Raw genomic sequence first — 13,136 nt, forward strand, 5'->3', positions numbered from 1 at the left:
GTATTCAAATTCCAGTTTTTCACTGTCAATTTTCTGTTCAAGGATCCAATTCCTGATCCCTTATCCCATGTAGTTGTTGCATCTCTTTAATCTCCCCCAATTGGGGAGTTTCTCAGTCTTTGTCTTTGATGACCTTGGCACTTTTGAATATTGATCATTATTTTGTAGAATGTTTGTCTATTTGGGTTGTTTTGATATGTTCTCCTGATTAGATCAAGGTTATGCATTTTTTGGCAAAAAAAAACCCCAAAAAAACAAACCCACAGAAGTGATGTGTCTTTGATGCATCATAATCAGAGAATACATGATATCACAATGTTTTATTTCAGATAATATTAACCTTGATCTGTTAAGATGGTGTCTGTCAGGTTTCTCCCACTGAGAAGTTACTATTTTCCCCTTTAGAATTAATAACTATAGTAAAATAATATAATTAATAAACATCTTGGGGGAGATACTTTGTTACCTTTTTTAAATGCATGTATTTCGATCAGTGTTTTAATTAAAAATAAGAACTAGAGAAAACCCTAATTTCTGGGAATATCTGTCGTAACTAATCATTACACAATACTTTCTGTGGAATGTGGACTCTGTATTACATTTTTTAATTTCATAGGTTGGTATACATTTAAAGTAGTTGGGGAAGATCCATTTATTTTTTTCAAGTTTAAATTTTATGCAAGGGACTCTTAAACCCAGCTTTAAAATTCATTGAATTACCACGAAAATTTAAATGATTATTAAACCCAGCTTTAAAATTCATTGAATTACCACGAAAATTTAAATGATTAGTCAATATTATAGAAGTTTATTCCCATATTAGGGCAATAGCATTTATATAAACTCTCACTCAATACTTATAGTCAGAAAAGAGTTGGGGAATTTTCTTGTTTGTTGTTTAGTTTTCTACTGTAGTTCTTTCCTCCCCCTCCCCCGCCGTGTCCTTTTAATTTTAAACTCAATTTGTTTCAGCAGTTCCAGAGTGCTAGCTAGAGTTTGAGTTGTAGTCTTGATTTTTCTTCTCTATTAAACAATGAATATAATAGTTCCTACCTCCTAAAGTTGTTCTGGGGATTAAATCAGCTGATACGTGTTAAGTGTTTGACGCAGAGACTTAACCCAGGAAGTGTTGGACACCATGAGAAAAGGGGTAGCACAAGCATGAGTTGCCTGCCATTGTTGCATGCTGACTTCAGAAAATTATAGAATTTCCCATGAATATACTTTTATCAGATGTTTTATGTTCCAAATAACTATCTAATCCTGCCAAATTGGCTGCTTTCTGCAAAATTTTCTTTTGGAACTTGAGTGGTTAAACTTAGGGGAATTTCTGGTCTTGTTTTCTGAGAAGCGTATTATCATTTTAAGAACTTTGGTGATCTAAATGGGTTGAATATAAGCTAAGCTCGGGCAGAGATAATAAAAAATATTTGAATCCTTAGTTGTGTCTTTTAAAATACATTTTCTAGATGTGGGAAATTAAGTGATCATTTTGGTGTAGGGTGGCAAGATTGTATTTAGACCTCCTTGCCTAGGCAGGAATACTGCCCTGAAGTTTTCTCTTGTCTGTCACTTTTCTGAGAATGCATGCAGGCCTTCTGTCCCTAGACTGTCTGTACTCACTTCTAATAATACATGTTGGGGTTTTTTGTTTTGTTTTGTTTTTTATTTCCTTTTCCTTCTTGATGGTGCTAGAAATTTGTCTTGGTGTAATTTCCTGCATTTCCCCTTGATCTCCTTTCTCCATTTCCATTTTTAAAATAAGTGTGCAAAGTCTACTTCATTTACTGATGTTTTTATCGTTGGTCACTACCAGGAAACAGGGTTGACAAATACAGTGAGCATTGAGGAAGTGACAAAGGTTCAAATAATCTCAAAAAGCCCTAGTCATGGTTGCATAGCTGTTACTAGTCTGTGTAGTGTAACTTGTCTAGAGTTTATTTTGCTTTTGAGCCCCTCTCCTGAATAGTCCCATAATAGGGTCTCTTATTTAGGAATCAGCCCCACCCAATCTTGTCTGGGGTGTGATTAGTAGTATCAGAAAAGCTGGCTACTTCTAGGAGCATCAGTTTTCCCATTTATAATATGGGAATAAATGATTGTACTTTTATAGTTGTGATTGAGATTAAATGAGTTAATACACATTTAACTAACATATGGGTTTCAATTCTAGCTCTGCCAAATACTATCTTTTTGGTCTTGAACCAGTCATTGGCCTTTCTGACTGACAACCTCTGTTTCTTATCTGGAAAATGGAGTTAATAAGACTTTACTATCTAATTCACAAGGCTATTGTGAGGGTTAAATAAAATAATCGTAGGTGAAAGCACTTCGCTGATTAATGTTCTGTGCAAGTACAGGAGAGACCTTAATCCCAGGCTGATTCAAATTGATACCCCTTTTGATTTAAAAGTAGTGCTCCATGCTTTCCAAAGCCTGATTTTGGTTTTTCTAGGTATGGGTCCCCCTAGGTCAAAAAGATATTTCCTTGTCTGGCCTCCACACATTAGCCTTTCTCTAAATGTCAGGCTACCCAGCTTTGGCCACCCCAATTCCCCTTTCCTCCATCACTTGAGAGAGGTTGCTGCAATGTTAAAATAATTCAAGTGCAAAAAATATTAATAATTACCATCAATGTAAAATGATAGTTCTCCCATTTTCATTCCCAGCCACTCTTATCAAATCCAATAAAATACTAAAACTAGCTACCTTTAGAGCCATTGCCTTCCCTTATCATAAGGCTTGGTAGTACTCTTTAAGACATCGGTATGATTATGGTGGTAAGGAAATGTTTATTAAATACCTTACTATATGTACCAAGCATTATACCAAAAATAGGGGAAATTCCTGTACTAAAATTTGAGATTAGAGCAGAGGTTCTTAGGGTGAAGGGTGGGGAGGAAGTTGGGGGTAGGGGTGGGAAGGTGAGACATTTTTCAACATGGGATGCTATGGCATCTATGGTGTATAAAGGCCAGGGATGCTGCTGAACTTACAGTGTCCAGATGGCCACCCCATCCCTGTCAAAATGTCAGTAGTGCCAGTGTTGAGAAACCCTAGTTTAAAGGAACAAATACTGTCTTTGGGAAAGATGTTAATTGCATTCTCGTCAGGATGAAAATATGTTATCCCTGTAGCTGATATAGTATCAGCATGTCATTTGGCCACCCTAAAGGGGGAGGTTGGGAGTTTGTCTGGTGGGGCTGTGTGTGCCCTCTCTCTGGAGAAGGGGAACATGGTCTTCACTTCCTTCAGCTCTACTAAGAAGCCAGAAGATACCTGCAGAGAGTAAAGTAGTCGCCTCATACTCTTATAGCTGACACCATTATTTCTCCTATCCCTTTTTGCCTTTTATGGAGAAAATACTGCTTATTAAACCTGCTGATGATGAAAGAAGGAAGAAGGTGATTAATTTTTCACTCTTATCAAGAAATTGCTATAAATTTACCTCCCTCCAGTCGTCAGCTAAATTGATTTCATAAAAGAGCTCCCACAAATATACCAAAACAGTTCCTTCTATTTGTCACCCTTTTGAAATCAACCACGAGGGAGCTCTAGCATAGATGGAAATCTGTTTCATCAGCGATAATATATGCAATCCACATTATATTTTTCACCATAAAGAAGCATTATAACATTTTCATGTTTTAAAACATTTTCCTTTTTTTTTTATCACCTCTTGTGCCTGCTCACTTGCCCACCAAAATAGAAGTGTTCAAAAGATTATGTAAACATCTTCTTAAGATCTGTTTTGTCCCTTGCTTAGTGTTTGTTTTGCTTCTTTTTATTTTTCAGGACAGGAATTTTGTACTTGTGTCTAGTAGGTAGTAAGCAAAAGGCTGTGTGCAATGTAAGTAATAAGAGGGGGAAAATGTTATGTTGAGGGAGCAATTTGAACAAAGATGGATTTCCCAGTTTTCCTTGTTAAGGTAAAACTGACAATTACATAGTATAGAGAGTTACATGTTATAGAAAGTTCTTTTCCTTTGTGAAGACTTGATAAGAAAAGTTTTATTTCACTGGCCTTTAAAGAACAGATGATTAGAATGTTGTATCAAATTAATGAAACTATTTCTAAGAAATATGTATGTTATGGCTAATTTTTCAGGTTTTCCTAGCCCCCAAACAAACAAAAAAACATGCACTCCACAATACATTTCTTTTAAAAAATCATCTAATTTGAGAAGATCTCTGCTGGTGAGAATAGCATGTATAATTTTCAAGGATCAAGCAGCACTTCAGAGTAATAGATATTATAGAAAACAGACTTGTCGTCTTACTGAGATTTTCTCTCTCATTTTTTCCAATCTCATGTAATGCTAATGGTGCTATTTCATGTTTTTTGTGCTAGATCATATTGGGATAAGACTGAATATATGGGGTCAGACCAACTAATTTAATTGATTGTCAACAGACGGGGCCAGTAATTGAGGCATTAGAATATACTTTATGTATATACCCACTTCATGTTCTCAGGAGCATGACTTCAGAAATTGATTTTGAAGACAAATCTGTGTCTTACTCAGATTTTAAAATACAGAGGACATATAAAGAAAGTGTAAGATTCGTATTTAGCTGCTGGGCTTTGTTTAAGATTTTAAACCATTGAGAAGATCTTGAATCTTTCTTCAGAATACATAAAGATTTCTAACAGTTACCTGTTAGCATGTATTAGAATTGCAATGAAAGGGAACCTTTCCGGAGAAATAGCTATCATGGCACATTTTATTCATAGTTTAGGAATGTCAGTTACATATTGATTAATTATATGCCATTTCAGTGTAAGAAAACTGTTTATCTTTGGTCATATATAACTAGTGTATACATAACTAATAGGACTAAAGTATAATAGATTTTACATTATTAGATACAGAAATAAAAGCCAAGTTTAAGTGTGTTCCTGTGATTGAAATTTTGATATCACTGATAAAATATCCCAAATCAGGCCTTCGAAGGGACCTAACCAGAGTAAGAATAATTGGGAATATGTTTTTTTTCTTGGCTAATTTGGTCAAGGGCTCTAGAAAGTATAGAATGGTGAGTAAACCCCAGCGTTACTCTTAATTCCCTGTTAAAGTTAAAAATTGTTCCATTTGCTTCTGGAGGCAGTAGGACTAAATCTATAGTGCTGTAATGTAGCGCACATTATTGTAAGTTCTTTTGTTAGGACCAGATGATCTCTTATATATTTCCACCTCCAGAGTTCTCTTTATTTACTTTAGTCCCTTCATTTTTAGAGATGAGGAGCCAGATTGCCTTTGTTCAAAGAGAGTTAGAACTAGAACATAGGCTAATACTTGCTAGCCATGTTATCTATAAACTAGAGTCAGCCAGATAATCACTTAGTTTCTGATTTTTGCCGTATCTGTGTACTTACTAGTACTATTGAAACTGACTTCTTTAAGTTTTTTTAAGGAAATATTTTGCTGCTATAAATGGAAAACCACCACTTCCTAAAAATAGAAAGTTTAAAAAGGAATCCAAATGGAGACAATGTTTTAAAACTTAATTTAAATTTTAAAAGTAATTAATTCTAGTTATTAAAATTTTAATTCTTGCTGTTCTTAGTCACAAATGTGTCAAAGCAATGTATTCATATTTGATGGCAGTACCTTAATTGTCTAAGAAGAACACAATTAAAGCCTCTAATGAAGCTTCATCTTAGCTTTTTAAAATGAGATGCTTCTTTAGGAAGGAAATAAAAGGATGTGGATACATGGTCACATATTAAAATATGATTTAGTGTAGGTCAGATGGTCTTGTTATTTGGAACTGAAATTGTTCTTTGGTTAATTTTTCTTAAAACTTGCATTTTTACATTGAAGGTTTTAGTTAGCTCCATATCCGTTTCTTTTTCTAAATGGGGGATTTGATCAGTATAGTTTATTTTACTAAAATGAACATTTCTGCACAAACCTGTTGTCTCATAATTATGGTGATATACCTATATATTGGCTTCTGTAAACTCCAAATAGTTTAATATATTAAAATCTGATCATCAAAAGCAAATTGATCTGGGGAGATGAGAAGATGTTATAGCATATTTGAATGAAGGAAATGTTTTTGTTAAAACAATTTTTAAGGAGTTCCCCTTGTGGCTCAGCAGGTTAAGAACCCAACATAGGTCCGTGAGGTTGCAGGGTTCAACCCCTATCCTCGCTCAGTGGGTTAAGGATCCGGCATTGCCATGAGCTGCTGCTCAGGTAACAGCACTATTGTGGCTGTGGCTTAGACCCGCAGCTGCAGCTCCATTTCGACCCCTATCCCAGGAACTTCTGTGTGCCACAAGTGCAGCTGTAAAAAGAAAAAAATAATAATAATATTAAAGAATGTTTGATTTCTTTAATTTAGTAAGCAGTTTTTAAATTTACCAACCAAAAAACATTAGTGTTTGCCTGGATTGCTAGTCTAAATATGTGTGTCAATTATAAGAGATAGGTAAAAGGGGTCAAAATAGCTAAGCCTTGTTCTTTTACTTGTTCTTATTCATTGGGCTACAAATACTCTGTGTTGCCTTCTTTCCAGAATACTCCTATGCAGACATATTTCACTGTAATAAAGAAAAAGGGAAATAGGCATTTTTCATTCGTGAGTTTTCTATGAAACCAGCTGTTGGAAGGAAAAAAACCAGGAGACTTCATGGGCTAACTAGAAAAGTTTTCTTATGGAACCTTTGTAAGAGGGCTAACAGAAAGACCAGGGAAAGGATAGGTATAGAAAACACCTGGTTCTTTAATTAAACTGCTGATAAAATATATGTCATAGTATTGTGGGGATTATTTATTGTAGTGATTTTTCTAGGTTATCAGAAGTCCTAGTCTTTTGTTTTTCATAGTTGTGTCAAATTTATATTTTTAATTAGATTTTTTATTTTGAGGTAATTGTAGATTCACATGCAGCTCTAAGAAATAATAAGAGATCCTATGTACCCTTTTACCCATTTCGCCCCCCCCCCGGTGGTGATATCTCAGCCGGAGTTTTGGCTTTGATAAATACACAGAACATTTCCATCACCACACCGTTTCTTTCTTGTTGCCTTTTTGTAGCAACACCCACTTCCTTCCTGCTTCCACCCACTCCTTAACCTGTGGCAATCACTTACCTGTTTTCATTTCTATAATTTTGTCATTTCAAGAATGTTATATAAATGGAATCATTTATGTAACATTTGAGCTTAACTTTTTGTACTCAGCATGGACAGATCTCTAGTAATTCTCTAGAGATCTGTCCATGCTGTTTAATGTGCCAATAGTTGTTTCCTTTTTATTGCTGAATACTATTCCATAGTATGGATATACCACAACTTAGTCATTCACTCAGTAAAGAACATCTGGGTTGATTCCAGTTTTGGGCTATTATGAATAAAGCTGCTGTGAACATTTATGTACATATTTGTGTGAACATAAGTCTTTATTTCTCTGGGAGAAATACCCAGAAGTGCAGTATATATATTGCCTTAAATATTTAGTTTACATACATTTGGAACTACATCATGCGGTGTTACATTTTTTGCTTTGGCCGTCAGACCTAATGTAGAAAATTCAAGGAAAAGACGCTTAGTTTATTTACCCATATTTTTTGCTACCATGTTATTTCTTCTTTTCTGATGTTCCAGGGTTTTTAAAAAAAATATGTATTATTTATTTTCTGTTTAGAAGATTCCCACTAGCCATTCTATTAGACTAGATCTACTGGTGTCAGATTTCTCTAAATTTTCTCTCACCTGAGGAGGTCCTCATTTCCCTTCCATTTTTTGCTAGGAATCTGCCTGATAGTTGTTTTCTTTCAGCACCTGAAAAAATAAAACAAAACAAAACCACTATCTTCTGGGTTTTATAGTTTCTGGTGGGAAATTTATTCTCATTCTAATTGTTTTCCCCCTGTAAGTAAGGTGTAGTTTCTGACTGCTTTCAAGATATTTTCTTTGCCTTTAGTTTTCAAAAAAGTTTAATTATGATGTATCTTGGCATAGATTTCTTTAGTTTTACCCTTTATGGGGTTCGTTCACCTTCCTGAGTCTGTGGTTTTGTTTCTCTTGCCATTATTTCTTGGAGTACTTTTTCAGCTCTACTCTATCCTTTGATTTTGGGCACCATTGATAGAAATGTTAGATCTTTTGCTGTAGCCCCACAAGTCCATGAGGCTCTGTTCATTTTTTTTTTCCCCCCCCAGTCTTGTTTTCTCTCTGTTATTCAGACTGGGTACGTTCTGTCATCTAGTTCACTAATTCCTTTTTTTGTTTGTTTGTTTGTTTGTTTTTGTATTTTTGTTTTTTCTAGGGTCGTTCCTGCAGCGTATGGAGGTCCCCAGGCTAGGGGTCTAATCAGAGCTGTAGCTGCTGGCCTACACCACAGCCACAGCAATGCCGGATCCTTAGCCCACTGAGCAAGGCCAGGGATTGAATCCGAAACCTCATGGTTCCTAGTTGGATTCATTAACCACTGAGCCATGACGGGAACTCCAAGTTCACTAATTTTTTACTACATCCCTTCCATTCTGGTTTGAGCCTGTCTAGTGAGCTTTTTATGTCTTCTCTTTCTTTCCAGAGACTGTTTTTGTTGTCGTTGTTGGTTTGTCCCAAACATGTTTGTAATTGATTATTGAAGCATTTTTATCATGACTGGCTTAAAGTCTTTGTTAGGTAATTCTAATATCTCCATCATCTAAGTTTTGGTATTTGTTGATTACCTGCTTGCATTGTTTTAATTCTTTTTAGTTCTTGATAATAATAAATGGTTTTCTTTTGAAATACAGAAATTTTTGTATTATGTTCTGACACTCTGGATACTATTCATATCTTCTGTTTTCCCTGGCTTTTTCCTGACATTGCTCTATCAGGGAAATAGGGAGAGCCTCCTTGTTACTGCCAGGTGGACATGGAAGTCCAGGTTCCCTGCTTGGCCTCCATTGACACCTGAATGTAGACCACTGCTGCATCAAGATGGAAGTCCAAGCTCCCTGTGGTCTCCACTGACTCTACTAGGGCAGAGGAGGGGGCATGTTACCAGCCAATGGGGTGGAAGTCCTTAGCCTGCTCCGACACCCCCTGTGGCAGGGGCGGGGCAGGGAGGTCAGCCCTCTTCATTATGGCCTCATGTGGTAGAAGTCTGGACTCCCACTCAGCTTTTGATGGTAAGGATAGTGGAAGGGTCACAGTGTTTTCTGTGGTGTTTGGCTGCAGTAGAGTAGTTATTGTCAAAAGTTTTCTGTCTTGCTAAGACTACCCTTTTCTTGTTCCTTTGACATTTGTTGGGTGTTTGTTTTTTCTCTCTGCCACTTGGCACTTCCAGGTTGCTGGATTCTTCAGCTCTACATCTGGGATATATCAGGCAAGAGAACCCAGAGAACTTACCACTGAGTCTTCCTTGGACTCTGAGGTCCCTAGTTGGTCTGCCTTCTTTCTACTTTTTAGAGTCTTCTTATATTTTATATACAGTGTCCAGGGTTTTTAGTCGTACTTAGCAGAAATTATGTCTACTTCATCTTCCTGGAACTAGACGTCCTCAGATTTACATTTTTAATCTATTTAACTAGTTATAACGAATATATAACCATTATTGGGAATGTCACATACTTTATTATGTAATACTTTGCATAATATTGTGCTCACAAGGATGGCTAGAAAAGAAGACCTTTGTTTAAACTGAGATTCATTGTTCATATTATTATTATTTTTTAATTTTATGTCCACACCCACAGCATGTGGAACTTCCCGGTCCAGGGATTGAATGTGAGCCACAGCTGCGACTTACACTGCAACTGCAGCAACATGGGATCCTTTAAACCCACTGCACTGGGCTGTGGAGCAAACTTGTGCCTCCACAGTGACCTGAGCCACTGCAGTCAAATTCTTAACTCACTGAGCCACAGTGGGAACTCCATTGTTCATGTTATTAATGAAAACTTTTCCCTTCTAGGAAATAATGCAAAAGGTGTCCCAAGGCTCCTGACCAGTGAACAACGATTTGAGAAAGACAGCCAAGCTCATGTTTTCTCCTGATCAAGAAAATCATCCATCCAAAGCACCAGTAAAATATGGTGAACTCATTGTCTTAGGGTAAGGTTTCTCCGTCTGATGAGCATAAAATTGAATAATATATGGTAACTCAGACATTTAGCTTAAAAAGTACTTTTTTTTTTTGGAATTTATATCCTATCTACTTCCAAAGAAGATTTCAAGCTACAGAGTAATATTACCAAATTAAGAAACTCTTCCAATTTAATTTTTATGTCATCTTTTATAAGTACTCAAATACTGTGCCAACTTTGCCTCACTCTCACTCCTAGAAAGGACAAACCTTAAAGATGATGTGAACAGTGTATTTGTCTAATTACACATAGGCAGTCCATTTGTCTTCCCTATCTCATCTTGGGAAAATTTTGCCTCAACTGACTTTACAACAAAATCCCCTGCCCCATTAGGTCATTTCATTTAGGTTAGTATTTATGTGTTCCAGCTACCTCAGGGTAGTTGTTGCTTTGTGTTTATGGTCCTGTATTTGAAGAAAAGAGGTGTATAAACAAGATGATACAATGATTCTGATGCCCAGAACTTTGGTATTTGTTTGCTTCCAAAGTAATATCATCCATTCAACTCAGACAGTCTTTGATGATGATCCATTATTTCAGTTGATTCAGTCTAAACTTGCCACAAGTGTCACAATTAAGACGCACTTGTCAGTCTGTTTACTGCAGATCTCAGAAACTAGAAATTGTGAAATTTACTTTCCCCCTACTGTTTCTCTCCTGCCCAAAAAGCATCTCTAGCAGATATGACAGCATGCTTTAGAATCAGGTTGGTACAAATTCTTCTTTAAGTGAGAATGTGTCCATTGTTTCAGATAAGAAAGTAAAAGAAAAGAAACTGAGGAGATAATGTGGCTCAAGCATGACTGGAAGCCAGGGAATCCTAGATTCCAGTGCTTATTCCCAAACTGCTAGCTGTATGACCTGAGGCAAGTCACTTAACCCATTCCGGGCCTTAGTTTCCTCTTCTGTAAAATGACAGTTCAACAAGATCATCTAAGGCCCTTTGAGATTAAATAAAATTTTGTTCTCTAAAACAATTTAAAAGATTATAAACTTATATAGTAACTACCATATTATAATTTCATAACATGTAGATTTTGATGTATTAATGACAGACAGTTTTTAACTACCAAAAACTATTCAAAGTTAAATTCTTCAGCAGGAAATATGAATCATTTGAAGACTTAGAATTTAAAATTTAGTTTATGATTTAAATTCTTTTAGCCTAGCAGTTTCTCAGCTGATCTTTAGCAGTACTGGTCATTTCTGTATCTTCCACTTGATGTCTTAAAATGCAAATAATGCTTCTTCCTAACCCTCTAGAAGGAGAAGTCAAGCTAAATAAGGTTGTCAGTTTTGTGCTATTGCTACTTAGAAAAGAGTATTGAGCTGCAGGAGCATAGTGTGGGAATAGAGAGCTTATTTCCAGAAGAGGAAGTAGCCATGCACTGGGTGGACAGTGGTGAAGGGGCAGTGAGGAGCCTACATTGGGCTGGGGGAGGTGGGGCACACAGCCTAGGATAGCAAAATTCATGTTTCAGCTGGGGGTGCTGCTTTGAACTTCTGGCAAGGCTAGCAAGAGCTTTCTCCAATAGAAATCAGAATGTTTTACACTTTATAGCGGTTCAGTGTATTTTCTATGTCTGATGGTCTTTGAGTAAACTCCCTTTCCTTCCTTGTCAACCACTAATGTAGGCTGTTTTACAGGTATATTCTCTTCCATCCTCAAAGTTGTTCCCATTCCTTGCCTCATTTCCCCCAGAGTAACCAGCTATCAATGAGAAACCATCAGATCAAAGATGTTTTGGGGAGGCGAGGGAGGAGAGTTTATTATTAAGCTAGGGTTCATGGTGCAACAAAGCAGTAAAAAGTGAAAAAAGCATGAAAAACACCTGGATTCTACTTCTGGCTTGCCAGTGTCACTTGTGTGACCTTCAGAAAATGACTTAACTCCTCTGAGCCTCTAGGGAACTTAATTCCTCTGAAAAATGGCTTAATTCCTAACCTGTAACAGTGGAAAGTACTGCCAATCTTGTAGCATTTTTATGAGGCTGGATTATGTGAGGAGATGTGTGGGATAGAACCCCCTAGTGCCTGGTACATAGTAAACACCCAAATGTTTTGTTTGAAACTTTTTTCCTGGTAGTTCAGTCCTTGCTCACTTGCTTACCTTTAAGGTATATATATGTTATCATGGAGAAATGGTCATAAGATCTGAACAATAAAAATATGTTTACTACTCAGTTACAGTTCAGTCTGAAAGGTTTTGTTGAAGTAAAGTGAATGTGTACATGCAAGTAGCTGAGACTTAACAATTAAGTCTAAAAATTCCTTATTTCAAAAGTTCAACTATTTATGAAGTGTTCAGTTTACAATTAAAGGAGATTCTATTTTAAACAAATCATATTGTACTTTTAAAGGTTGTATTAGCACATGCAAACATTCACCTTTAAAAAAAAACCAGAATGAGTCATAAGAAGTCAGATATGCCATTAATCAGCTCTTGATTATCTTGAATAACAAAGGGAAGGAAAATATAATTCAAAGCTCTATGTAATCCAAAAGGTACTTCTCTGTGACTTTGAAGGTAGCCAGAAAGAACCTCATTTTGTTTTACCCTTAGGCAGCTGGTCTGGGGATCGGCAATTGCTAAAAGTTAATTCGAGATACTCATAATGTGCTAATAGATAATTAGCTGGGGATCGATCCTCAAAGACAAAGTAAAACATTTCTTTTAGAATTGTGTGGTTCTTATAAGAGATCACCTAAACTTTTTTCTCCCCATCAGGTATAATGGATCTCTCCCAAACGGCGACAGAGGAAGGAGGAAAAGTAGGTTTGCTTTGTTTAAAAGACCCAAGGCAAATGGGGTGAAGCCCAGCACTGTGCATATCGCTTGTACTCCTCAGGCTGCAAAGGTAAAAAAAAAAAAAAACCTAAATAAATAAACTCAGAGATATTGAAAATCTTGTAAGTCTTGTATATGTTGTTTATATTGCATTCTTGTCACATTCTCTGCTAGAAGTTCCCTTTTGTTTGGATGGAAAAGACACCTTGGAGATAGGATATTTGAAGAGCTGTCATCTGGATAGGCATAGGACTTTTTT

The 13,136-nt window shown here is 36.3% G+C and overlaps 1 protein-coding gene across 1 annotated transcript in view; it reads left to right on the top strand.

Moving 5' to 3' along the window:
- Positions 1–13,136, top strand: part of PELI1 (pellino E3 ubiquitin protein ligase 1) — a 56,458-nt gene that overhangs the window by 33,315 nt on the left and 10,007 nt on the right. The window contains exons 2-3 of the mRNA XM_047781941.1: positions 9,918–10,057; positions 12,818–12,947. Of these exons, the coding sequence (XP_047637897.1) occupies positions 9,987–10,057; positions 12,818–12,947 (201 nt within the window). The 5' untranslated portion in view covers positions 9,918–9,986. The remainder of the gene's footprint in view (positions 1–9,917; positions 10,058–12,817; positions 12,948–13,136) is intronic.

Source organism: Phacochoerus africanus, chromosome 5 (assembly GCF_016906955.1).
Source record: "Phacochoerus africanus isolate WHEZ1 chromosome 5, ROS_Pafr_v1, whole genome shotgun sequence".
Lineage (NCBI taxonomy): Eukaryota > Metazoa > Chordata > Mammalia > Artiodactyla > Suidae > Phacochoerus > Phacochoerus africanus.